This window comes from Amphibalanus amphitrite, unplaced genomic scaffold (assembly GCF_019059575.1).
Source record: "Amphibalanus amphitrite isolate SeventyFive unplaced genomic scaffold, NRLGWU_Aamphi_draft 000764F_arrow, whole genome shotgun sequence".
NCBI lineage: Eukaryota > Metazoa > Arthropoda > Thecostraca > Balanomorpha > Balanidae > Amphibalanus > Amphibalanus amphitrite.
The window spans coordinates 222,965-250,270 of record NW_024882258.1 but is presented as its reverse complement, the minus strand read 5'-3'; the positions used below and the strand labels follow the sequence as shown (position 1 = coordinate 250,270).

General features: G+C 53.4%; 3 protein-coding genes and 1 non-coding gene across 7 annotated transcripts in view; 1 reads left to right on the top strand and 3 right to left on the bottom strand.

The window, feature by feature from the left end:
- LOC122365805 (collagen alpha-1(III) chain-like) lies at positions 1–9,114 on the bottom strand. Of its 3 annotated transcripts, none has more exons than XM_043337347.1 (11): positions 9,077–9,114; positions 6,515–6,608; positions 6,154–6,293; positions 5,861–5,971; positions 5,562–5,637; positions 4,054–4,194; positions 3,691–3,739; positions 2,825–3,459; positions 1,881–2,542; positions 1,328–1,389; positions 1–831 (listed from the first exon to the last, which is right to left on the bottom strand). In XM_043337347.1, exons 2-11 carry the CDS (start codon positions 6,552–6,554, stop codon positions 765–767), a joined length of 1,983 nt encoding a protein of 660 aa, XP_043193282.1. In that variant the 5' UTR covers positions 6,555–6,608; positions 9,077–9,114; the 3' UTR covers positions 1–764. The 3 variants fall into 3 exon arrangements, with proteins under 3 accessions (XP_043193282.1, XP_043193283.1, XP_043193281.1); XM_043337348.1 differs by lacking the exon at positions 9,077–9,114 and adding an exon at positions 8,564–9,059; XM_043337346.1 differs by lacking the exon at positions 9,077–9,114 and adding an exon at positions 8,568–9,059.
- On the bottom strand, positions 4,484–4,565 carry Trnas-gcu. The gene has a single exon. It is a non-coding gene; the product is annotated as a tRNA-Ser (tRNA).
- Positions 9,115–10,974: 1,860 nt separating the features above from the next.
- On the top strand, positions 10,975–26,080 carry LOC122365801 (actin cytoskeleton-regulatory complex protein PAN1-like). Of its 2 annotated transcripts, XM_043337341.1 has the most exons (12): positions 10,975–11,059; positions 12,556–12,663; positions 12,877–12,997; positions 17,585–20,095; positions 20,285–20,764; positions 20,961–21,316; positions 21,350–21,563; positions 21,755–21,918; positions 22,156–22,258; positions 22,438–22,541; positions 24,384–24,463; positions 24,733–26,080. In XM_043337341.1, the coding sequence occupies exons 2-12, from the start codon at positions 12,641–12,643 to the stop codon at positions 24,801–24,803; spliced, it is 4,227 nt and encodes a 1,408-aa protein (XP_043193276.1). In that variant the 5' UTR covers positions 10,975–11,059; positions 12,556–12,640; the 3' UTR covers positions 24,804–26,080. The 2 variants fall into 2 exon arrangements, with proteins under 2 accessions (XP_043193276.1, XP_043193275.1); XM_043337340.1 differs by having other exon boundaries at positions 20,961–21,563.
- The window catches only part of LOC122365803 (tRNA (adenine(37)-N6)-methyltransferase-like), a 63,795-nt gene continuing 62,445 nt past the window's right edge, over positions 25,957–27,306 (bottom strand). The window contains exon 4 of the mRNA XM_043337342.1: positions 25,957–27,104. Coding sequence (XP_043193277.1) covers positions 26,233–27,104 — 872 coding nt within the window. The 3' untranslated portion in view covers positions 25,957–26,232. The remainder of the gene's footprint in view (positions 27,105–27,306) is intronic.

The following is a 27,306-nucleotide window of genomic DNA, read 5'->3' as shown; positions in this document are numbered from 1 at the left end:
TTTTCCCATTAAGACGGATGTGTATTCTCCAAAATTAAATGTGAAATACAAAACGTGCATTACATAATGCATTATCGACGAGCAAAACTCGCCCAACAAACGTCTAATAATTAGCAATCGCGATGCAGCTAAATATACCGATGACACAGCGATGGGGCGCGCGACTATATGTATAGACAATCCACTACACAGCATGGCAGTATGCCCGACTACCGACTACGAGAAGAGAAGGGCGGTGGCCGTGCGGCCGACCGACTGGCGGCCGCCTCCCTGACTGGCACAGCCTCGCCTCGAGCCCTGACGGCCGCCCGAGTGGGCGGTGGCGCGGTGCAGGGCCGCGCACAGCTCACCGCCGCCCTCCGCTACACCGGAGACAAACAACAAACAGCGGCGGCCTGTCGACCACCGGCGCTGTCATGGCACCGCCTATGGACCGCGGTCCAAACCCTCCATCGGCTCCCGTTCAGAACCATCGCACCATTCACTGACTCGTGTATAGGTATAATAACCGCTGCCTCTAACGCTGGCTGCCGCAGGGCGGGCTCCGAGCGGGCGGCGGCGGCTGTGCGCACACTCACGGGACGGCGGCGGTGGCGCGGGCGCAGGCGGCGGTGCGGACACGGACGCGTCGGGCGCAGGGCAGGCGGACGCTCAGGCGCGGTCGGTCGGTGGGCCCGGGCCCCGCGCGGCCCACAGACGGGCCGGCGGGGCCCGGAGGTCGGCGGCCCCGGGCCGGAGGCCCGGCCGGCCGCGGCGGCCGCACACTAATGTCGGCCGGCCCCCGCGCCGGCGGGGGCGCCTCCGGAGGCGGGCCGCAGCCGGGCCGGCCTCCTGCCGCACACAGACACACACACCGTCAGACTACACAACAAACCCAGTCAGGTCACGGGATATGTTGACCACTCAGCACATATGATATACCGTCAGATTTCACACTACACTCTGTCAGACACCTCAGGACATTCAGTCAGACTACATAACAAGGACATTCCGTCAGATTCCTCATGATCTCCCGGAGACTAAATTATCATCAACTTCCACAAGACTCCACAGGACAGTTCGTCGGACTCCACAATCGACACAGCAGCGACTGACAAATCAGGCAAGATTGTGCAATATGCAACTTACGTTGAAGTCTGTGCAGGTGTATAAGTTGTAAGAACCTCTCATTGATTCGAAACCCAAAGACAAACCACTTTAAGCATCATATTTAAACTGAGACAATAACTCAAATTTTGGTTGTACGGATATCATGAGTGATTAAAAACCCTAATTCCTGAAAGTTTGCGGCTAAACTAACAAAGACAGAGAAGTTGGTTGATCTCACATTTCTGGGAGAGCTGTACCGTTGACGGGCCGCTCGGTCTCCTGGTCTCGGCGGTCAGACGGCTGCCGGCAGACGGAGCGAAGGGTCAGTTCAGGTCGACGTGTGGGGCACCCAGACCTGGTGTACGGACCAGGTGGGCGGGGGCAACGGGTCAGGGCAGATCGACTGACAGACATTAGTCAGATCAGACCCGGCGGAAGGCCGGCGGGTAAGGTCAGATAGGAGGAGGGGGAAAGTCGTCAGGTCAGGAGGACGTGCGACAAATAAAGAGTGTCGGTGCCAGAGACAGACGGATAATGCAGGAGCGCGATTTAGAGCCAAATATAATTTGACACCGGTCAATTAAATATTCAACTAAAACATTGCAGGAGATATAAACACAAGTACCCCCCATATTCCTCCTCCGGCCCGAAACACAATACACACTACGTCCAAGGGAGTAAAAGCGCGACCGGCTCCATCACCACAAGCGCGCTTAGTCGGTAACTGGTGACGCACCCCCCCCCCCCTCCCCCCCCCCCCGACAGCACGGAGCCAAACCGCGTCCACTCACCGGTGCCGGGTCGGCCGGCGTCTTTTTGGACTCGGGCTTCTTGTGCGACGGCGCGCCCTCTAGGCGGATGTCTCTGTAGGCCTCTGCGCGGCGCTGCTTGTAGGAGCGCTCCTCCTCCTCGCCGGCGCCGTCCTGGCCGCGCTCCTCCCGGCGGCGCGGCTCCTCGTGCCGGTCCTCCGAGGACTGACGGCCCGGCGGCGGCCGGCGCTCCTCGTGCCGGTCCTCAGCTGAGACCTGCCGACTCACGGGCCGCCGGTTGTCGTGTCTGTCCTCGGAGCCCTGCCGACCCACGGGCCGCCGGTCGTCGTGCCGGTCCTCGGACCGCTGGCGGCCGGGGCCTCGGTCGTCGCCCGAGCCGCGGCGCGCCGGCGGCCGGCGGTCGTCGTGCCGGTCTTCGGAGCCCTGCCGGCCGCCGGGCCGCCGGTCGTCGCCGGAGGGCGGCCGCCGCTGCGGGCTGAGCCGGTCGCGCGGCCGGCCGCCGCGCTCGCCGCGCCGCAGCCGCTCCTCGATCTCGCGCTCCCTGGCGGCCGTGTCGACGGGCCGGGCGCCGCCGAAGATGCTGCTGTTGGCGGCCGCCGGCGCCGGCTTACCGATCTCTGCCGCCGGCACCGAGCGCGGCTTCAGGTTGAGCCGCGGCCGGCCGTCGGGCAGCCGCTGCACCGCTGCGGACGGACGATACACCGGGTCACGGAGGGACAGCCCGGCAGGGGGCTGAGCCGGCCGACTGGGCGCCGAAACAGTGTGTGCCTTCGGCCTATTAAATAGACCGGTAGCTCAGAGAACACGCATACAATGATCTGTCGTTAATTGAATCTGATAAATCGAGTAACTACGATCGCATCAAATAATGTTCAGGTTAATAAATTATGAAGTGTATTCAGCACACGATTCAAATTTGAAGAATTGAATCGTCGTTCTGAATCGCATCAAATGCAACAACTCACCCGAGTTGGGTCGGTCCGGGCCGGGGCCGTGCCTGTCGTCCGGCCGGGGTGCGCCGCTGAAGCGACCGCCCGGGCCCCGATCGAAGCCACCGGGGCCGCCCCTATCATACCCTCCAGGACCACCCCGATCATAGCCGCCAGGACCACCCCGATCATAGCTGCCAGGACCAACCCGATCATAGCCGCCAGGACCACCCCGATCATAGCCGCCGGGACCTCCCCTATCGTAACCGCCGGGGCCACCCCTATCGTAACCGCCGGGGCCTCTGTCGTAACCGCCGGGGCCTCCCCTGTCGTAACCGCTGGGGCCTCCCCTGTCGTAACCGCCACGGCCCCTGTCATACCCGCCGGGACCTCCACGGTCATAGCCCCCAGGGCCTCCTCTTGGACCCCCTCTATCGTAACCTCCCGGTCCACCCCTATCGTAACCTCCCGGTCCACCCCTATCGTAACCGCCCGGCCCACCCCTGTCGTAGCCTCCCGGCCCAGCTCTATCGTAACCACCCGGCCCACCCTTATCGTAACCACCAGGGCCACCCCTGTCGTAACCGCCGGGCCCGCCTCCCCTGGGCGGACCCCGGTGGTCGTCCCGGTCGTAGCCGTGGTACCCTGGTGGGCCGTCTCTTCGGGGTCCCCTGCCGAAACACAACAGTGCCCGGTCACATATGAGCAAAGGGGCATAAATAGAGCAACGCGGACTGCTCGTAGTCTCAGACCATCGATCACCATCATACAACAGTTCCCCGTCTAAATCGAGCAAACACCCTTCAGTCCCGACTCACTCGGAGGCAAATCTAAACGCCATTGATTTACTGCTAGACGATAACTATCCGCCAGTGCAGTCCCAGTGAGACGGGCGGCCTTACCTGTCCATGCCGCGGCCGGGCGGGCCGTCATGGCGATCAGAGGAGCGACCTGGCGACACACGGGCCCGTCACACACTGGCACGGATACACAGCAGACACGGACACCAAACTGAAAACGACACCGGGGCCGTCAGACCTGCTCAGGGCCAATTAGCCGGCCCCGCACAGAACCTCAAACGGCACAGCAGCGACGAGCCACGGTCTGCCCAATTTCCACACATTCCACCTTTACGAGGGTGCATTTTATCAGGATACTGGCAACGCGTGTGCGAGCCAGGACAGCGCGACTCTGTTCACTCTCGGTCCACCGGGACTCGGCTAACGCCCGGGTGGCGGCAGCGGACACCTCAGTGAGACGCTCACCTCCGTAGGGCCCCGGCTCGTGGCGCGACGGCGGCCCGAAGTTGCCCTCGCGGATGTCGCGGGGCGGCTCTCGGGGACCGAAGTTCCCTCCGCGAACGTCACCGGGCGGCTCGCGGGAGTCGTAACCGCCGCGATGTTCGTCTGTAACAAAGACACAGTGATTGCGCTGATACTCTAATGAGGCATGTTCAAGCAAAGGAAAGATCTCGGCAATAAACATTAAACATACCAGGGTTACAAGTTACAACATTCCATCAGCAACGAATTACCGTCTGGTTTGGCAATTCGCCACCATGGTTTTGTCACGAAGTCTGCCGTGACTCATACGGTCACCAGGACGAAAGCCTACCCTAAGTTTTATGTTCTCCCTCGGGATTCGGTCTGGGGCCTTCTCAATGTAGCGACACCGGCAGTAACTTGCCAAAACGTTCGACGAGGATGAGATTCGAACTCACGCGGGGAGACCCCATTGGATTAGCAGTCCAACGCCTTAACCATTCGGCCACCTCGTCATGCAAGCCCACTGCGGGTCAGCTTACGAGCCTGTATTGTATGTTACAAAACGTCACTTCCCGCAAATGATGTCGTTGGGAGCTCGTGACTGACGTCAGAAGCCGTTATCACGCCCCGCCGTGGTGCTCCACCGTTTCCGAGCCACGACACGGAGGAAAATGCACTGATAACACTGCCGCAGCCCAGCAGGGGAGCCTTGACGTTACAGATCAGTCTAAAGACCATTGACAGGCGTGCAATGGGGCACAAGAGCTTCATACATTGAGTCACTATCATCAAGCCTCCTTGCATGCACCCGCTACTGGAGTTATTGATAAAGAGACGAACCATCTATCGGTATTTCATATGTGGGCTAGTATCGTTCCAATCCTTTCGTTTAAAAAGTTCCTGCCAGTTCGGCAAGACTCATGAGCGACATATCCCAACCGCAGCACTTCAGGACCGCAGTGACATAGCGGAGAATTCCGTGCAATCGGCGTTGCAGCGCCTCGAAATCGGGCAGCTGGTTATTGATCGCGGTGGCCGGGTTATCTGGCGATCCAAACAGCGGGGGGCCGGCAGCGCACCGGTGCCGGGCAGCACCGCGCCGACTTCCCAAGATCAAGAGTGGCCCTCATACTGCAGCCGAGACTATTCCATCTAATAAGCCACTCTAGGTACCCTGGTACTAGGTCAAGCAGTAAGATCAGATATTCACGAGGGGAATGATTGGCGAGAAGGTGGGGCACTGAATCGAACACAAATAATACATGCGTATGAATTTTGATACCAACAGAGCACCAGCAGCATCAGCCTACGGCCGTCCGTGGCGTGGGCACTGAACAGCTGCTGGTGTGGACCACGCGTGTCATCAGTGCCAGCGATTCCCGGGTTAGGTCTGGTCCGGCAGGGTCAGGCCGGGCCGGGTCGGGTCTGGTCAGGTCAGGTCCAAACAACTCGGGTCGGGTCGGGTCGGCTCGGGTCGGCTCCGGTCAGGCCGGTCCCCACTGACTGACCTGCCGAGGGCGGCCGCTCGGGCTCCGGTGGCGGCGCCCGCTTCAGCTCCATCTGCAGCTTCGTACCGTCCAGCTCCTGACCAACGACAACACCACATCAGGTTAGTCAGCGCGAACATATTACACTACAGTGTTATTCCATTTCACAAATACTAATGAACACAGAAAGTTCTGTTTATCGTAAAACGGACAAACAGTTACATGGCTGGACCATTAAGTGATAAGAAATGTTTCAAACTACAGTGAAGTGGATACAATGATGATCATGTCAGTTCAGAATTGGTGCCGCCCATCCGCACCAGGTCCTTGATCTGCAGAGCCTCGATGAGGATCTCGCGGGTGGTGAACTCGACATAGCCGCGGCCGGCCGCCCGACCGTCCGGCCCCCTCTCCAGCTCCAGCTCCTTGATCTACCGCACACGGACAGCGCACAGGGCGGTCAGAGCAACCGGGCATCTAAACTCTGCCGCCCGAGGGCGTGGTTCATTGAAAACGGTAATAACCTTGAACGAACGAAACGCCTCAATATTTTATGACGATCTCTTACAGATGTAAAAAGGCTACGCTAGGTCAGAGCTGGGGGAGAGCGCACCTCGAGTCCGCGGAAGGCGTGCGCCAGGGCGGCGGGCTCGGCGGCCGGCGGCACGTTGGAGACGAGCACGGCGAACGGCTCCACCAGGGGGATGTCGGTGATGTCCAGCTCGGGTGGCACGGGCTCCTCCCCGTGGGCGTCTGCGGCGACACGGCGCGTCACACCGGGAGCACACGGCGCCAAACCGCATACCGCCAGTGGCGACAACTTACCGTTACAACGTCATCTTTTAATCAGAGATCAAATCATGATACATGTGGGCTGAATGAGAATCCTCAATGAGCAGAAACAATATTTCAGCATTTATCAGCTTATTAATCTAATATATGACATCCACAGTCATCAGCCAACAACAACTCACCAAACTCCTCCATCTCCGCCGCCCAATCTATTGAGGCCATGGCTGGGCCTTTTTGATGACACACTGTTAGTTATGGCCTTGTGTGTAACATTTGCTAGGGAAAAGAAAGGGAGTGTTATCTTTCAACTAACTCTTCAATGTCAACTATTCAATTCTTACATCGGCTTTGTTACACCCCCTGTACTTTATCTAGGACGATACTGATAGCCCTTCCTTCTGTATCATTCTGTGGCCTGCATACAATGTTCAATAAGGATTACAGAGTCTCACGTGCAGTGGGATGATGATTTGGTGGGCTACCAAAAACATGACTATTGCACTATCATCTGACTCATCAACCCAATCAGTGAGGGACAATTACAAAGGCATACACACCACAACAAGTAATCATTTTATTTTATCTAATTAGGTACTGGAAATTGTTTCCCGTTCAATCTGCAAGGCTGGCGTCACTTGTCTGTACTAGTATGTCTGGTATTTCATTTCAATGAAATGCACAAAGTGTAATACCTACAGAACTGAACCCAGCTGCAGTCAGCACTGAACAGTTTGATGCACCTTTTATAAACTTACCAGCTGCATTAGCTACTAAGTGTCAGGCTGCAATATGTTTCTGTGTACTTCCCTGAACAAGGTGATAAGACAAGCAGTTGATCATGCTGATTGTGGCTTAAATGACAGTAGTAATAGATGAAGAATAAAATATTTGAATATGTTCTCAATACCTACTACATCTTAAAAGTTTAAGACATACCTAAGTGCTAATCATGATATAAAATCACTAATTTACTGTAACACAGCATAAGCCTGATAAGCCACTCTTTTGGTGTTATAATACATTTAGGTTAGCTTTAAACATGCTGAAGATTTTCATCCCCACCTCAGCTAGGTAGGCTCTAGGCAGATTCCCAAATGCAAAAAAAAAAATTTGGCTTGGGTGTCAGAGGAGAAATTCCTCACGAAAGAAGAGGAAGAAGAGTCGAAAATTGTCAGTCAGCTAGGGCCTAATAGAGAGGAAAAAGGATCAACAGCATAAAATGAAATATCTACAGAATGGAAGATTGTAGGATGTAAACTGCCAACCACACAAATGCTGTTCAGTGTTTCCCATACAATTTGGAGTGAAAAAATTGCACTTAAAATTGGAGGACAGAGTAAATAGTGGTTTATTTGGACTTTGTTTTCCACCCAAATAAAATTTTTTTGGGTTACTGTAAGCGTCTTTTTAATTTATACATTAAAACATGCTGAAACTCCAGGTTTCCTGCATACATCGAAGACTTTAACTGATGAATGACAAGTAGTCAATATATTGGATAGGAAGCAAGACTTAATAATTTCTCATGATCTTCTGTTTGCATGATGTGCAAGGCATGATGCATCTTTTGGCATGATGCATGATGTGCATCATTATCATAGGTGTAATAATGATATAATATGCAGCTGGTAGCTGGACAGACTCAGACCTTGAGAGAAACTAATCCAGCATGAGGTTATTCTAGTTCAGATGCAATGTTTTCCTTATTTAATTTTCAAGTATCTTTTTCTGGCAGGCAGTGTTCTAAAATTGGATATTGGTTGGGTGTGCCGATGAAGAAAAAAATCTTAGGATGAAAAAAGAAAGTAAATAACTGCAGTATTTTTGCAAAATGGTGTAATGCCAAGTTTTATGCTAACTGATAAACCAGGATTTCATGTCAGGATCTTGACAGGGTGTGGAACAAAAGGATGTGGGTGCATCAACTGTCAAGTGATAAGTGAACTGGCTGTTGGGAATACATGAAACTCTTTTCAGAGATGAAGTAAAGTTGGTCATTCATATTTTAGAGATGAAAATATTTTCCCCAATTAGGTGTGATTTGCCACCAAAAAGGCTGAAAAATGAAACACTGCTGGCAGGGAGCTATGTTTGTGAGATTTCTATTAATATTTTGAGGGAATTTGAAAGTTTGAGTCCTAAAGTGTACAAAACCATTTAAGAACAATAAGAGTCATGCAAGCACTCTACCATACCTAACTTGTTGCAATTAACACTTTACACTTGCATACCAACCACATTGAAGTTTAAGGTGCATGGTAGGTACTATTTCTTTCAGGTTAACAATGGCTTCACATTTCGGTCTATACTCTCTTCAATATCAACTTGCAGCTTAAGTGCCCCGCTGAAAGCAGTGCGTGATTTCTGTACCTATGTACAGCCCTGACGTTCAAAGGCACAAAATATTGAACAGAGGAGCGAGCTGCCGAAGGAACTTCAATAGCAAGAGCTTGATATGGAACAGACCATAGAAGGATATCAATTAGAAAAAAAAGTTTTATGTAATATAATAATTAAAACACCATCAAAATAGGTCTGAAATGTGGAACTTGTCATATCACATCATTCTGGGAGTTTACAGTCACGGCGCAATCTAAAGCCCTCAGAAAAGGGTACAAACACCAAATGAAAATTACTGCAGCAGATACAACATAATCAGAGAACGCTTAAAAGGTAAAAATGATAGCCTGATATGTAAATAGCGTCTAAAACATAAACTTTTTCCGTTAAACTCTCCCGCCCACTTTTATCTCATCTTCCAATACACGCCATATTTGACGACAGCTGAATGTGGTGCAAAGCGCTGATATTCTGAACGCCGTCACTAAAATAAATCAGTGGCTTAGAATGTATAGACAGCACACAAATTATCATAGGTATACAGACTGTCTGTATATCTCTGCAAATTATTAAAGTCTCTGCATTATTTTTCAATCATTTTCAATTGATTTTGCTTAAATATGTATTCTTTAGTATGAGCACTCTAAGTGAAATAACATGCAGAATATTACAAAGAAGCTTTTCTATGTATTTTTTTTAGTCCTGACATATACCTACAGGTAGTTTTGTACCTTTTAACAATCGATAATCGATTTTATTAATGGATGGATATAAAACTGGAGGCGGAGTGCGTAATAGACAATATTTGTTATGCACACCCCGACTACTACTTTCTGATCGGGAAACTACGGGCTGAATGTTGAAATGGTACCTACAATATAAATTGTGATTCCAAAATTTGTTATTCCGAAGCTCATCATAGCCGAACACGGTCTTCGTCCCACTCAATTGACTTCAACTAGCCGCGGTTGCTCCCACTAATCACGAAGCCATCCCCGTCAGGAGTCTCATGCATCGGGTCACGGGTGCCGCTGCCGGAGCGACTGGGACTCAGGGCCCTGGCTCTCACATTTAGGTACTGTACCGAGGGTTTGATGCTTCACCTGCTTAGCCACGCCTGACGTGTTACCTATAGTTGTGCATTTTCCGTATTCACAATCACGGGGTAGGGGTAAGAGGGCGCAGTTACCCTCAGCTTTTACCCCTATCGGTTATTATCAACCGGTAGGTAGGTACATACCTACATGTACGGGTAGTAGATTTCTTGGTGAATATAAAATTACCTGCTCTACATTTGTGTAGTTTCCTCGGCTTAGGAGTGGTATTCAGAATACGGGAACCGTGGTAGGTAAAAGGTGGGCAAGCGATACAATTTCCTTTTATCAAATTCTAAATATTCATTCAGTAGGTAACCCTCGCCGGCCGAGGGGAGGCAGGTGCACCCCCAAGTGTATTTTTCAACATTGCTCGGAACACGTTGGTTATCATTGTAGAGCTAAAAGCTGATACACCTTACTTCTGATTCCAGCTGAAACTTGTGATACCAGTCGCATTTTCAGGTCAGGTCAGGTCAGGTATGACGTCCTAAGTGAGCCTCTACACGAGCCCATAATGTTGCAACATCGCAGCACCTCAGCGCAAGGGAATCTTTTACAGAATACAGGGTGATGAAACTTACAAGGCTGTAACCTCCCGAGCCCCAAAACTTCCACAAAACTTCCCACGTTCTCTGTGCTGTGGCCTGTGGTTGTGTATCTGCTCCGGCGCCGGCGTATGCGGGCACGCCAAGGCGAGTATGGATGCGCCTCATGGGCCTCCTCTCGACCGCGGGACTTCTGAGCTGAGCGCTGCAGCGCTGCTCGGGAGGGGGAGCGCCGCGCGTGCAGTGCGCACTGCACGTACAGTCAAAGACGGCGGCGGATAGGACACGGTGGAGAGGTGTGAGATGAAGGATACGATCAACGCAGCTAGCACCGACAGTGTTTAAACCTTCGACTAAGTTAGTCACTATCTACGTCACCGAAGCCCTGATCACGTCATTTTGCGGCCAAAAATACTCCGATTAGCCACCGAGTCAACACCTCACCTCACTGGCCTCATCAGCCGGCTCGTTACCTCAGCGAAGTGCACCACCCACGGCTCCCTATGATCCATCCCTCCCCAACGGGCCGCTCCCCGGCCCTGTGTATGTGTGTACCTACCGGTGCAGCTGGCGGAGCGCCGCGCCTGCGCTCGCCGTTCCGAGCACCCCCGAAATAGCGGCCACGCGCTGCCGGCTCCGCTCTGACCGGCGCACATGAGCCGTGAGAGCCGGACCTGAGAGCGGCGCTCCAAGCGCCGGCACACCGCGGCACGGAGGACGCCGCCGGACACCGCGCAGCTGAGGGGTGAGTACCGGACCGGGCGCTGGACACACCACGACAGCTGAGCGGTGAGCAGTTAGGTAGTACCCGACCGGGCCCCGGATAGATTGCGAAAACGGATGGCACATGCTGGACCAGAGGTATGCTGACAAAGCAAAGCAATGTGGAAAACACCGGCGTGCCTACCAGCTACTGTTCGCTCTTTGTGTGGTCAGTGTTTTCACGCTACGCTACCGTCAGTATCTGCTTCAAATGAAAATCTTACTTAGAGCTTGTTCGGCCCTTCATTGTGGTGCCTATCCTATAGGAATAAAGGATCTCGTGACATGTTCATTAGGAATGGAGCACCACTGTCCACTTGCTCACCTTCCAGAGAAAGCCTTTGAGTAGAAATTGAAATATTGCCTATAGTTCAAGCAACATAAGCACGTCCTTCCGGAGTCCAATTTTTTGTTTTGTTTACAAATGGTCATGCCTACCATCCGTTATAGGGTAGGGTGGGGCAAAGCGCCCACCCTAACTTTCCAGCCCCAGTATCTCTTTATCTTACAAATTTGAAAGACAACTAGGTAGCTGATCTGGTAGCTCACTACCTTGGCTTTCTTCGAATAACACATCAGAAACAAGTGGCATGCATGGTTTTTGAGATATGCCATCCGAATTGAGAGGACTACAAATCGGGCGTTTTGCCCCACCCATGGGGCATAACGCCCATATGAGTGGGGCATAACGCCCAGTCCTGAACGTTTCATTACATGCTCGGTACTCTGACAAAAGAATGCAGTATTTATCCATTCTCATTTCGTTTGACTTTAAATCGATAGATTACACCACTAAACACATCTTGAACACTGTTGTTACCACCCCACTCCTCATTCAGTCAGCGGGCTGTCACCGCCTTGGAGAGCGGAGATAAGTTCGTGCGAATAAATTGTTCCAGGCGATACTAACCAGTATATTGCATATTTCATAAGAATCCTGAGCATTAGAAACGTATCCCGACACTCACTTTCAGCCAAAAAAAATTAAGTAATAAAAATTAAATTAAATTAATTAAATTAATTAAATTAATTAATTATTAAATTAAATTAATTAATTAAAATTAAATTAAATTAAATTAATAAAAATTAAATTAAAAAAATCCACCAAAATTAAGCGTGTGACGATTGTGTTGCAAACCAGTAGGTAAGTGCTCAAAACATAGCTTAAATCCGCAGGTTCTGCATGGCTAAATTTCATTGCCTACTTTAATCTCTATCAGACAAAGTTTTAGTAGTATGAAAACATGTAATTTCTAAAAATTGTCTGAAATAAACTAATCTTTATCTTACGTCCAGAACAACCCACTTGTAGAACCGAAAAAGGGGGCAAAAGTAGATTCCTGCTTGTTCTTGAAAATGGCTATCGAGAATTCTTCGAAAAGTCGAGCACTTCATAAAAAAGAGGGGTGGGCGTTTGACCCGCCCTGGGCGCTTTGCCCCACTCTACCCTATGTATTTATTTTGATCTTAACATTACAGGAAGGAATTTAGGTGATACAATTTCACCGTATGCCTGCAATTGAACATTAAAACGGCTCCGAAGAAAGAAACAATTTCCTCATCGATGGAAGATTCTCAGCGATGCGTGTGAGTATGCAATACACGCATATGACGTAAATAAACTATTTAGAGCGTAATGAGAAATACAATCTAAATGAGATAATGAGAAACTATAAAGCGACACATGAGCAACAGTCGGCACACCGAATTAAACGTAAATTTACCGTTTTGCCATTGTTGAAACTTGAACGAACTGACGGTGCCGTGACGTTGGTCCGGTTTCCTGTACCGTGTAAGCAGGGAACTGCTCTGGACTGCCAAGACAGAGCAGGCCTATTTACAAGTGCTGGCGGATGAAACCCACAAACAACTGAGAATCAGGGATGACGTCATCAACACTCAGGAAGATAAACTGCAACAGGTGAGCGCTTCACAGAACTGGGTTTACCAGGTAGCAGACCACCGCCGCCTCCTTCTCAAAGCCAACCATAACACAGAGTGCCCGCGCTAAGTGCGAACTAACAGTGGACTTAAATATACACATAGGTATCTTCTCTGATACAGTGTCTAGCGTTTGCTTTTACACAATACGGACCTTCGCTGAGTACTCACAAACCAATAAAAGCTACTTTCACTAACACGACTAGAAATACGTAAATGTGCATAAACCGTGTGCGATGAAACATTTTACTCTAACCTATAGATCGTTTTTTCTAAGTTCGACCCTCAATGTAAACGTCTCTTTGAACAAATCTGCTTGCCAAATTACTGAGAAAACTGTTCGGCGCACATTGATTTCACAGACGATCAACGTTTATCAATATTATTTTTACCTGTCTCCTATTTTCCAGACTCTCAGCTCGTATTTACCTATATTTACAACTCCACAAGTATATACCTACGACTTAACAGGAGTTATAATTGAACTAATTTATACATCGCTCGGCGTTTTACATAACGGTACATCATCGGTGTTCAAAACTTATTTGGAAAATATTATTGATATCTCTAATACGCTGTGCGCTAACTAGTTTTCTCATTCTTGTGCTGTGTTCAGATTTCAGAAAGATGTTTACAGTGAGGGTCGAACTTATATATAGCACAACAGCATAATACCGCATTATGCACTGAAATGAAATAATCATTTGTTAAAATATTTTGTTTTCAATTTTCATAATGGTGAATAAAAACATGTACATAGGTAGGTAAAGACCATTATCGAGAGCTCTTGGGTGCTTCAACTGGCTTCAACCATGTTGTTCCAGCTTGGTTGAAGTGTGGATAAAATTTTATTGGCCGCCATCTCACAGCACAGTGATGGTCGTTTAAGCTGCTAAAGTTTATTGCTTATGCATGGTTAGGTGGACTGTTAAAGCGAAGGCAACAATGAGCGGCTTTGCACCTAATTAGCACTACTCCAGCTAAATAGACCCTTAAACTTCATCGAATTTCATTGAACAAACGAGCGATAGGGTATCACACTCGCAGAACACTCGCATTATACCTATTTGAAAGTTAAACATTGGCATCAACCTCAATGGTGATGGAACGCCCGGTGTTTTCCTTCCATCCCGGGTGTGCCTGACCGCAATACTTGGAGGCCGTGCGGCACAGCATACCTTCCGGGGTGCACTTGTTCTGACATCTAGGAGTGGATACCTGAAACGAACCGATCCGAGGTAGGTCGCTTCGATGTCGGCCTCGTGACCGTTTTCAGGCGACGTTTCTTTGGAAACTTTCTTAGCCAGCACAAGAAGGAGACCTCAGACTCAGAAAGAAGACTAATTAATACAATGTAGATGTAGGCTAGGTCAGATATCCTTGTCTGTTCCATTATGATTTTACCTACGCATAAAAATACATATAGGGGCTATCTGTAGATATACCTGTTTTGAGCGAAATCATTGCTCGAATTTGAATCCGAATACGAATACGACGCTAACTTTATGGACATTAGACATGGCGACAGGCAATGTAGTAAATGCACGGAAGCAGTGCGAAGTGCGTCCCAGCAAACAGACCCGTCTGGTCGCACTGCGTCACCAGTCGCCACCAATCCGCTGTCCTTCGTCCCGTCTCTCAGTTTCGCCGATCATCGCGTCTTTGTCCCTTCGACCGGCTCCGTTCAATCCGTGCGATCCCGCGGCTCTCTTTGTCGACGGCGGCCGCTGCGCAACGCCCTCACGTGCGGTCCCCAGCTGCCAAACTGGCTTTTTGGAGCGCCCCGCTGCCTCTGCGGGGCTGTCTCACTACGTAAAATCCGCCGGTGCCGATTCTGAGCGTCATTCCCGGGTACTAGAGCCGACGCCACGCACGGCGCACGCGGCCAGCCGCCGCCCAGAGGTCTGTTTGAGTTGGCTGGAGGGCGACGGCCCGTGAGCAGGGCAGCAGGCTGTCTGCAGGGCCGCTCAGGGTCAGGACGTGGGGAGAGGGGGGAGGGGTGAAGGACGGACATTGGCCGTCTGGAAATGACTGGTCCACTCTGCCAACTCCCGGCGGCGCTAGTCGTTAAGTCCAGCTGGTTATGCTTGATGATGCTATCCGAGGCCTTTTGATCTCATCTTGCTGTTTATTTATAACTTTATTAATGTTTTGCATCTATTCCACTCTTGATGTCAAAGGTCATGGTTTAGAGGGTTGACTTAAATGGAATAAAAGCGAAGCTGAAGAACTGCCGATATTACCAAAATGAATAAACGTGCACACATAGGTAGCAAGGAAGCTACAGTTTCTAAGAATCTGAATTCGCTGAGCAGTGAGCACCTTTATTATCTGTAAATCGCTCTTTGCGAATTGTTCTGGCGGCCCAGGTCCAGCTCCGATCAGTCTGTCCCGGCTCCTGGCTCTGGTCGGTCGGTTCGGTCCCGACCCACAGGTCTGGCGATTGGCTCCATTTGGTCTGTCCTGACGTTTGTTTTTCTTTTGTCTGTCCCGGCACCTGCCTCTGTTCGGTCTGTTCCGGCCCCGTCCCGTTCGGTCTTCCACGGGCCACAGCGTGACTCTGTTCGGTGTGTCCTGCAGTCTCTGACCTGACCTCATTCGTCGGTCTGTCACGGACCCTGTCTCTGTTCAGTTTGCACTGAACCGTGGCTTCGTTCGTCTTCCCCAGCCTCTGCTGCTGGCTCCGTTCGGTCTGTCCCAGCCCCTGGCTCCGTTCGCTCTGTCCCAGTCCCTGGCTCCGTTCGATCTATACCAGCCTCTGGCTCCGTTCGCTCTGTCCCAGCCCCTGGCTCCGTTCGCCTCCCCAGCCTGTGGTTCCGTTCGGTCTGTACCGGCCTGTGGTTTCGTTCGGTCTGTATCGCACCAAGGGTCGGGTCGGCAGTGACACTGACAGAGACGGAATGTACCCGACTACCGAGAGCGGACCTTCGACCCTGCCAAACTTTGTTGGCGACCGATCCACGCTAAAAAATGACGAGTGAAAATGGTCGCACACTGGTGCATACTGCATGCATACAGCATAAAAGTTGAACCTAGCTACCTCGAAAGTGGCACGGGTACCTAATAATTTTACATTGGAGCTCGCAGCAAGCTTCTGTAAATGTGTGAACACACATTTACAGAGTCCGCTACAGAGTGCACAGAGTGCACGAGTCCGCTACGTAGGAAGTTGAACAGGGTTCTATAGAATTTGACGTCTACTTATTTTTTATTTTGACGTGCAGTGTGCAAGCTACGGGGGAGGCAGGTGTTATTTATCGCAATGGCTGTTTGGCTGTGGGTCAGCTTTCTTAGTCACACATGCTAAAAGCTGGCTTCAAATTATCTCGTAGACATTTTTTACGAAAACTTATTATATTTTACATTAACATCTTCAAATTATAGAACGGTAACTGCGGAAAGCTAATAGACAGACAGGTACAACATTGATAATAGGTATCAATTCCATGTTAAAGTGATCCATCGTATCCAGGAATAATTGCTTCGTTTTTTTTTTTTAAAATAAATATTTGTAATGCCCGCGTTGAAAGTTGGCATAATTTACTGGAAAAGCAACAGCCTGAAACATTGCAACATAAACGTTGCGCTGAAACCATGCTAATTTCTAAACAGCCCACCTTTCTTCGGGACCATTTATGTAACTAAGTCCCTCGGGCATTGGCCATGGCTGCTGAGCGGTGGAGAGGGAGGAGTGACAGAGGACGCCGCCTCGGCTGCGTTGTGCCGGGTGGCAGCTGAGCAGCCCGGCCCGCGCCGAGCTGGCAGTCGCCCGCCGCAGGCCGCTGGTCAGGTATTTGGCCGGCGCAGCGGTGCCGGTCCGCGGCCGACGCGGCCAGTCGGCGCGGCGACATACGGACCGCGGTCTAAACCATGACCAGGGGCGATAAACAGCGCCCAGAGGCGATACATGATGACCAATCTGAATAAAATGTAAAGGGTCATTAACCAAAAGGTCATGCCATGATGAAGACCAGACTCATGTTCATGAGACGATAAAGCATGGTTAAACTAAATTTACTTATGCCATAGGTACAGAGTTAACAGATTCGGAAGCTGAACGTAGAACAAATGCCATGATTCCTTTTGGTTTTTCCTGTTACAATAGAGAGCGACCTATTCCAGGTGACAGGAAGTAAAAATAACCCATTGGTCACGGTCTTCCTCGTACTGGACCAGTGCATGAATGAGTCACAACGGAAGCTTTGCCCGCCAGACCGTCCAGAAATAGCTTGTGAATGCATCTTAGAACAACGCGAACAAAGCTTTAATATAAATGACTAATTTGAAAATATATAGTAGTGAACGCGATGACACCTTCAAATTAACCAGTATGTTTGTGTCTGTTGCTTTAGTGAGGCGTATTTAGGAAGTCGTTGTTTTGGTAGGCCCTCTACTAGCCACATTCTGTACCACACCCGAACGGTCAACAGACGGCACGTGCCGTTTCCTGGAGGTCCCCGAGTCCACGTTCCATCTCTAAAGGTCTCAGAGCTCACATGACTCATTGGCTTAGTTCTGACCACACCATCGCGAGGCTGTCCTGACGCCGTCCGTGTCTCCGTTCCAGAAACATTCCACTCCGTGGGCGGCGCCCGACGAGCTGCCCGAGCTGTGTCACCAGCTGGTGCCGGCCCACGATTTCATCAGCGCCGCGGTCACCCGTGTGATCGCCCGGTGTCTGACCTTGCGGATGGCCGACTTGACCTCCGCCAAGGCCGTCGCCGCCGCCGCCGACGACGACGACAAAGGCACAGACAGCGGCGGAGTGTCGGCCGATACTGCGCCGCCGCGGTCCGGTCCAACGGCGCAGACGCCGGGCGGCCACGGCTGTTACTCGGTGACGGCAGAGGGTCCGACAGTGTCAGCCGGTCTGATGACGACCGAGGGGCGCCCGACACGTGACGGTGAGTCGGCAGAGGCCCCGGGGAGCTCCCAAGACGCCGCGCTGGCAGCCACCGCCGGGGTGCAGACGGAGGACACAGCCGGGCCGCCGGTTCCGCCGCTGGTCTCTGTGGAGACTCAGACAGCAGCAGACACTCTGTCGGAGCAGCTGGCGCAGATGGCGGAGGAGAGGGAGGAGCAGGCGCGGCTGGTACATCACCAAACCGAGCTGCTGGCGCAGCTGCACAACCAGCTGGCGCGCTCAGCTGCCGAGAACGAGCGGCTGCAGCGACACCTGCAGCTGGTGAACGCGCTGTTCGAACAGCTGCAACGCAAGGAGGCCGAGAGCGCTGCCGAGGGCGCGCAGAGCCCGCCCCGGGACGACGCTGACGAGACGGACGGAGCGGAGGAGGACGGCAACGGCGGTGGCGGCGGAGCTGACCTGGTGGAGAGGGTGGACACGGCGCACGGCCGACGAATGGTGATCCACGTCAGTCGCACCTACCTGCGGCTGCGAGACCTCATCCTGGAGAAGCGCTCGCTGCTCAGCGAGATCGACAAGCTGCGCGGCTTCAACCAGCAGCTGGAGCGCCGGCTCACCAAACAGGAGCGCCGCCTGTCGAACGTCGCCGCCGAACTGCACAGCACCTGGGGGCTGGTCACCAAGCTGAAAATCCAGCACGCTCAGCTGCACACGGCCGAGTCAGTGCTGCGCTACGAGCTGCGCGAGAAGCGCAAACTCATGAGCCGGCTGCGGGGCGAGCTGGAGGGCTCTCGGCAGCGGTCTGTGCTCGCCAGCCAGCTGAACGCCGAGTCGGAGCTGGAGTGGCGTGCGCTGCGCAGGGAGCTGGACCAAAGGAAGAGGGAGAGGCTGGTGAGGCAGGCCCGGATGGACAGTGCGGAGACGGGGACCGAGCCGGCGGCCGCTGGGGAGGACGGAGAGTGCCGGCCCGGAGCCGGGCCCATGCTGGAGCGGAGTTCCACAGACGACAGTCAGCAGGACGGGGAGTCTACAGAGTCTTTGGCCGAGCAGGAGGCAGCCGGCCTGGACACCTCCGTGGCCGAGTCCGAGTCGACCGAGTCCGAGTCGGCCGGCCGCAGGACGCCCGAGCCACAGCCGACCGACTCGGTGGACTCGGCGGCGGGCGCGGCTGGGCCGGTCGAGACCAGCTCGGAGCGGCGGCGCCGGTTGGTCAGCCTCGAGGACCAGTGCCAGCAGCTCTACACGCGGCTGGTGTCGACCACGGCCCGCCAGGTGGCGCTCAGCTCGCGGCTGGCCGAGCTGCACGCCCAGCACGGCGCCAGCGAGGCCGAGACCACGCCCGAGACGTCGGTGGCCAGCAGCGAGGACACGGCCTACGCCAGCCTGGCCGACACGCCGCCCACTCCCACCGAGGCCGAGCAGCTGCCCGCCGACCGGCCGGCCGCCGCGCCGCCGCTGGCCGCCGTGGCCGCCGTCACCGCCGTCACCGCCGAGGCCATGCCGCCGGTGACAGTGGCGGCGCAGCGCGTGGCGGTGCAGACGGACGCCGGTCCGCGCTCGCTGTCGCCGCTGCCGGCCTCGCAGCTGGCTACCGAGACGGCGCACCGGGCCGGCGGTGACCGGGCACTCGTCTCGGCCGTGGTGGCGCTGAGAGAGACGCCGCCGGACGCGGCAGGGAGGGCGGCGGCCGGCGCGGAGGAGGAGTCTGATACAGAGGGGCCCGACAACTCGCTGGACGAGGATGCCGACGAGCCGGAGGAGGCGCACGACCCGGAGGGTGGCGGGGCGGCGGCCTGTGAGGACGAGGTGTCCCGCTCCACCGCCGACCTACTGGAGAAGGTCGGCCAGTTTCTGAGCCGGACGCGCCGCGGCAGCGTGCCCGGCCGGTCGGCCCCGGCGCCGCCGCCGGCCGAACCGGCCTCGTCAGACTCGGAGACGGACGAGGCGGCCGAGGCGGACCGGCTCAGCGGCACCTCGGCCGGCTGCAAGCTGATCAGCCTGCTGCCCAGCCGGATGGTGCACCTCCGCAGGGAGCGCGAGCAGCTCACCGAGCACATCGCCCGCCTGCAGGCGCAAAACGAGCGCATCGAACAGAAGCTGGCGCGGATGCGCACCGAGCGCCGGGAGCAGCGGCGCCGCGGCCGAGAGGACAGCACGGCGAAGGAGCATCTGGAGAGGCGGGTCCAGCAGCTGGAGCGACAGCTCAGACTGCAGGTGACCATTTAGACAATTACCTCTGACAGATTACCGATTGCATTCGGTTTTAAAGGAAAGCTTTAAGTGCTACACTTAAAGTTAGATAATAATCATGTGACGCTAAAACAATCTTTTGGCATCTACTTGTTCCGACTCTTTACGCTTTGCTCTGCACCGTTAACCCTGTCCTGTTGCGCTCCGTTTCAGCTGGCTGAGAAATACGCCGTGACCGCACCCCCGCCTACCGAGCCTGACCGGCAGCCGTCCAGCAGCAGCAGTTCCCAGCAGGAGGGTGGGAGTCTCACCGACGCGACAGAACTGAGGGAGCCCGGAGAGCTGCTCGACAACTTCCCGGCGCTCCAGCCTACCGACCAGCCTGATGCTGGGTCCGTAGACCTGCACCGGGCGGACGGACTGCTGGAAAACTCATCACAGCAGGGCCCATCCACACTTCTCAGCAGCCCTACGGCAGAGATACCCGGTCCCGGAGCCTCGTTTATGCTTCTGCAGCCCGATCTTCTGCCTGCACATCACACGCCACTAGAACAGAGCGCTTCCATAATTCATCAACCCGAAGCTACCGAGATGGCTGCCGATTCGGAGAGGCCGACGGAACGTCAGCAGGAGGCTGGGTCCCAGGTACAGGAGGATGAAGCCACTCCTCAGACTCAGCCGAGTCCTTCTCAGGTCAGTACTGGGAAAAGGAAAAAGGGATGTGCAAAACTTGTCTTGAGTCATTACCTAGCTATGTGAGCCATGAGCTGTACAACTTACGACACAGGTGCATGCCTTATCAACAAGACAAGGAACTTTCTTCTACGGAGAAACGTATGCTCTGAATCTGATGTGGGCCGTCGAACTAATCAAGGTTGTGCTTTTCCAGGTCAACATTACATCCCAAAGTCATTCCGATAGGGAAGCTCAGGTAGTCGTGTGTGAAGAAACAGTTCTCCGCGAGTTACGAACTGATACTGCCAGTCAGAGCTGTGACTCAACAGAGCCCCGCCGGGGACGAGATGACGTCGCCACACAGACTGATGACGTAGTTCAACCAGTCGCCATCACCGCTTGTATCAGTACGGTCACCGAGAGCATCGTCACGTCACCGGTCACACTCGACTCTCAGACGACCACGGGATCTGGGCCGCGTCTGCCGCCCGCTGGGGACTCGACCACCGAGACAGAGCCCGAGCCGCGTCTGCCGCCCGCTGGGAGCCCTGTCACCGAGACAGAGCCTGCGCCGGCCGCCGGGGACTCGACCACCGAGCCTGAGCCGGCCGCTGGGGACTCGACAGACCGTCAGTCGCCTGAGGGCCTCCCAGGACCCGCGGTGGGCGACGCTGACAGTCCCCCTATGGCGGGCAGTGCTGGCCACCGACCGCCGAACCAGCCGCTGGCCCAGCTTCACAAACAGCTGGCAGACGCCAGGGGACAGCTGCGCTCCGTCCAGGACGACTGCCGCCGGGCCAGGCATGCGCTACAGCAGGTCAGTCTGACAGATGCCCACAAATGGAACGCAATCCTTTATAACGGGACTGCTAATAAAATGTAACTTCACTTTCGAATTATGAACCAGCAGCCGGTACTAAATACCAAGTTAGATGAAATGGGCTATTACATTATACAATTAAGATGTTGCGTTAAAAATTATTGCAACAGCAAATTGTTCTTCTTCAGATGCGTGCACCCTCGGAGTACGGAGGTGCCGCTGAAGTGGCGAATGCCTCTGGTCAGGAAGCAGCAGCAGTTTGCCAGAGCGGCTCGGCGGCCTCTACCGCTGTCATCGCCCAGAATAGCTGTCTGTGTTCCACACCGCGCGTCACCTACGGCGAGTTCAGACGGTGAGACGAGAGCGACGACCGTACTGCACTGCTGCATAATTATCCGACTGGACTTGAACGCGGTGAAAATACGCTTCGTTTGACCGTCGTTTGGTGTAGGTAAAGTACATTCACAGTCCATCATATCCAGATCTAAGTATACTATAATACATGATCGAACGGCTGTCCAGTGACATCGACGCTGACGTTAATTCAAGACTACCAGAAGTTCATCAGGCTCCCTGCTCCCTTTTTCAGACGTCTAAGTGAACGACTACACAACCGTCCTGCCGCAACGCGCACAATTCGTCAGAAGTCTGGCTCTATCTTCAAGCGGTCCGTCAAGTGCTACATGTGCCAGGTCAGTTGTTCTACCGGTGACAGAAGCGACATCAATCAGTGATGTATCAAAATATGCATATGTCATGCCCAATGGGTCGATCAAACATGCATATCGTTTAGAGACGCTCTCTCCGTGGCCGTCGTACTGCACACCATGGAACCAGCTTAACGCCTCCCCTCCACGGCCCCGGCCCGCAGAGCGCCCTGCGACCGCTGCTGGCTCGGCGAGTCACCTGCCGCGCCTGTGGCCAGCTCTTCTGCCGACGGTGCGCGTGCCTGGCCGTCCGCCTGCCCGCCACCGGGTGCGTACCTCGTCTGGACCAGTGCGGCTGCATAATGAGACGCTTCTGTGTGGCGGTGTTCAGTGGTGGCGATGAACGGCAGCTAGCCGTAACGCGCAACGGCAGCGGCCTCATCCAGTCTGCAGGGTTAGGCTGTACCGCAATGCCTGGCGCCCGTCCCTCTCCATAGATGGCAGCACTAAAAACGCCTGAAGTCATGCTGTGCCGCAATGACCGACGGACCCCTCGCTGTTTTTCGCGTCTCTTCTCCTTCGCAGTTCACGATGCAACCCTGCGCGGACTTTTTCAACGGCGTCAACGCAGCGGACGCAAACTAAAATGACTATTCTCACATTTACACACACTTAACGTCATAAGCAATACAGGGTGTCCCATAAGTTCGTTCTCACATTATATTTGCATGTGAAACAGAGTACATTGCGTCTTGATATATTTGTGACCCCTCAATGTGCTCCCCATTTAATAGGCAAACACATGAACACATGCTGCGGCATGCCAACCGGCATGTTTGGCTGCATAGCAGGCTTAAAGTTAATCCAGACTGACTTGACATGCGTCGTGAGCTCCTCGAGGCTGGAACAGCGCTACGCTTTGACGAGCCTAATTTTCAGCATAACCAACAAATTTTTATGAAATTTTGATCCGATGAGGTGCCTGGCATGTGGTCTTGCCACAAACGCCTGTCACAGTCTCCTTGCACCGCTTTTAAGCTTTGCTTGACCTGTGCACTGATGCACTGTCTTGCCTGAAGATGGGCCTACGACCTCTCGGATGCCATTTTCTCCTCTATAAATGTGTTCATACTCGCGGTTCGAGCTCAGCTTGAGGGTTGAAACTCCTCCCAGATGTTCTTAGAAAAGCATTATGCTTCCCAAAGCTGTTTATGGGACACCAATCGCAACCTGGTCAGCGTCTGGACGCCTATAACCCCACAATACCGTGACCTTGGCCTTTCGCATAGGAACATAACGGGACGAAACGGAGGCCTCCTCCTTCGCCCTTATGGGGTTGTTTTCGGGTTTGGACGGGTGTTTCATCTCGAACGTGGACTAGTTAGTCCAGATGACCTGGTTGATGTCCTCAGCCCTTTAGTTTTTTTAGCCTCAGGCATCACGAAACTCATGTTTGGCCATTTTAAGACGTTTTTGACTGTTTTGAGCCCTCCGGTAAGCAAAGCTTAAGTCACATTGAGTTATGTACCCCGAAAGAACACTCTTAGACAGCTGGTAATCCATCCTGAAAAGTCTGCTTACCAACTTTCTAACCCTTTGACCTTTTTGATGGCCACTTTGGCGCCACACAGTTTTGGCCACATGGCTCACTCCTGAGAGCTGACAAAAAAGAGGATAAACTTGCAATGATTGACTCCCGACAAATCATCGGTGTCACTTGCTGACTGTGCGTCCAGTTAGCGATGGACATCGTCTACAGACTGGTAGGCCTCAATCACCTTCAATCGTCGCGAATGGTCACGTGCTGACTAAATACCGAGACGTACCCGTATTGGAGACCTCTATGTTGCGGCGTTAGCCGTCTGTTTAGGAAACGGGCTCTCTAGCAAAAACTATTTTGTCTACAGAAATTAGTTACTGTGGAGCATATTTCTACCAGCCATGGCAACCACGTAAGCCCAGTAACGAACCAATTTCAGCGTGCCGTTAAGCAAGAGAGCCTAAAAGCGTAAAATTTAGGTGAGAACGAACTTATGGGACACCCTGTAGGTACGGTACGGAAACCCTTTTGTCCAACGCAAAGAATGGCGAGGCAACCGATACATTCCCAATGGTGGACGCCGTGTTTCTGCACGGTGTGTTTCTGCATTGACATGCGTCTTAATTTCAGGGAAATGCGGTTTTGCGTTCACTGTTTCTACGACTTATCGGCAAGCATGGCTTCGCTACATCCCGACACGACTAATCACGGTAAGCATTTAAGCTAAGTCCATCGCGCATCATAACCCAGTGCACTATCAGTCAGCACAGGAGCAGCAGAGGCAGACAATGAAAAAAAGTGAAAGAAAAATGATACGAAGGACAATGCAGCTTTTCCCATATGCTTTCAATTTTATTAGTGAGCTGTAAGCATTTTATACGATTTTTACCTCACTGTCTTGTCTTCAGTATGATGACTTTATCCAGCTCAGCACTCAGCAGCGTTTGACATATCCCCGCTGCTTCCCGTACTTTGACAGAAACGTCCGGGACAACGGGCGGCGAGTCTGTCGATAACGAGGGCGGCCGAGCCGGCGGCCAGCGCACCTGACGTTCGACAGACACCTTCGGACCCCGGGCCCGCTTCTTTTGAATAATTTCGAGCGTCAGTCACGAGACGCACGGCTGGCGGTAACTATGTGCCGCTCTGCTAACTGCCGTGACAGCAGGCCGCTGTGACCCACCTACCGGTGGATTGGTGTCCAGATTGATAGCCTACCAGCTCATATCGCTCCCAACTGCCAGCGCCACTGCCCCAACTCGTGGTGTTTCTCAGAGGAAACTGGCGAGTGGAGATCATCACAAACAGTTGATACAAAGCCGCTAAAGCGAAACTGTATGTAGATACGCCGCGAGGTCCTCAATGTTTGCTAGCAAATTAGCCAAAGGGAACGGCTCCTTCAACATGCATGCATAAGAGATCATTTATGGAATTACGAGACCATCCTTTACTGGTAGATCCGCCACGACAAAACAGCTGACCTTTATGTAGGTACGGGGACCCGCAGTTGCTTCTGTACACGACCCCAACTCTAGCCGTCTGTCCTGTCCAGTAACAACCGATAACATTGATATCGACTGCTGGTCCCTGTACAAGAGCAGCTGAGGTTTCCTGTGAGTGCCCTCTGACAGTTTATCGTTGTTTCCTGTGAGGGTGCTGGGACAATTTACTCAGGGTCGCTGTACAGTAGCAACTGCGGGTCCCCGTACAGTCGTAACTTAATCAAATACCGTCTGGTCGGCAGTCACGTTCAGCCCAGTTATAATCAGAGTCTCTAAAGCGTTACTTTAAACTAGACTTACGATTGCCAGAAAAGGTACTTCTGCCTACTTCATCTATCTCAGACGCTTGTCTTCATAGCTGGCACGGATCCAGAGAACAGTTTTAATCATCGTTTTTACTGGCAAGCATATCACATACAGAGCTTTCGTTGCCATTTTTGAGCGTTCTTACAGAAGCAGTCATAGGTCAAAGCGTGCTTACTTCAGTGGGCTTCTTGAAGGCCATTGTCAATGAAGCGTCACGCAGAAAGTCGCGCCCCGATGAGATGTCTGTCGTATCTAGCGTATAGTGTATCGCGTGAGGGTGGTTTGGAGCACCCGATTTGTGTTCAGCCGTGGCGTACTGTGCTTTACAACAGCTCGTGTAACAGTGCACTCGTGTCATTTTGTGCTGTGGGTTGACATCGAGCACACTGTTATCGTATCCACTATTTCTACGTCGGAGAGTTTAGTCTGTACTAAATCCTGTCACCCATTGTTCGCAGTGCAACGTGTATTTCCCCGTGTATTGTTTTGCAATAAATAAAAAATGCATTTTGTTGTGCAGCAGTAATTTTATGAACCGTGACAAAAAAGAATGCTTTCCCTTCATTCAGTGTATTGAAAACACACCACAATGACATGGCGAATGCGTCAAACTATCCACCGACAGGACGGATAACCAATCCCCGGTGGCCCCCGCCGCCCGCCCGCCCGACCTAGTGGTCGTCGCGGCTGGCCGCTGCGGCCGCCACACTGGCCAGCGGGCTGTCGGAGAGCGGCTGCAGGCGCAGCACCTCCACCACCCGGCGCGAGGCGTCGAACCAGCAGGTGACGTGGCTGGCGTCCAGCGCCAGGTGGTAGAGCAGCTGGTCGCTCTGAGTGCGCCGGTAGACGGAGCGCGGGTCGGCCGTCAGCAGGGCCACCAGCGCGGCGCGCAGCTCGGCCGCGCTGCGCAGGCACCGCAGCCGGTGCGCGCCGGCCGACTCGGAGGCCGAGAAGCGGCGCAGCTGGGACTCGGCCCAGGCCGTGAAGCTGACCGTCCACCGCTCGGGCTGCAGGCGCGACAGCCAGGTGTCGCTGCCGCGGCTGTCGGCTGGCTCAGAGGCGGCGGGGCAGTCCTCTGCAGACGCCTGACTACCAGCCGGTGATTGACTGGCTACACTCTGGCCTGCCGTGATGTCAGGAGGGTGGGTTTGAGCTGGATTTGGGCTCCTCGACTGTGCCATGCTCTTCATTGACTGGGGAACGCCGTGGGGCTCACACCGGCTGTCCTCAGGTCCGACCTCAGTTACGGCATCCGCATCTGCAACACCATCGCCAGACGGTGACAACAGGCCATCCATAGTTTTGGAGAGGCCAGAGGTGTCGTCTTCGAGTGCCCGTTCATCGGGCGGCGCTACACCGGCCAGCGGTGCCGACCGGTCACCGGCTGCTGGCGCGGCGGCCCCGGCCGACGGAGGACGCTCGGCTGGGGACGCGGCACCTCCCGGCCCGTCCGGCGGACAGTCGTACTCCCTGATGTACGGCTTGATGTCGAGCACTGGAGTGCCGTCCACCAGGTCGTGACCGGAGAAGTGAAGCGTGTCGCCTGAAGTGAGAAACATTACTGTCGGTCAGTCCTCACTCAGGCGCGCATAATTCATCGAGATGCATAGCACATGTGTGGTAAGGCGCGCAAACGTGATTGGCATTCTATTCTAGACAATAAGAACGGGACAGGAACAGCAATCGAGTGACCGCGACACATGGTAGGTGTTTTTCTATTTAGAAAAAAGCTCGAAAGCTACGTT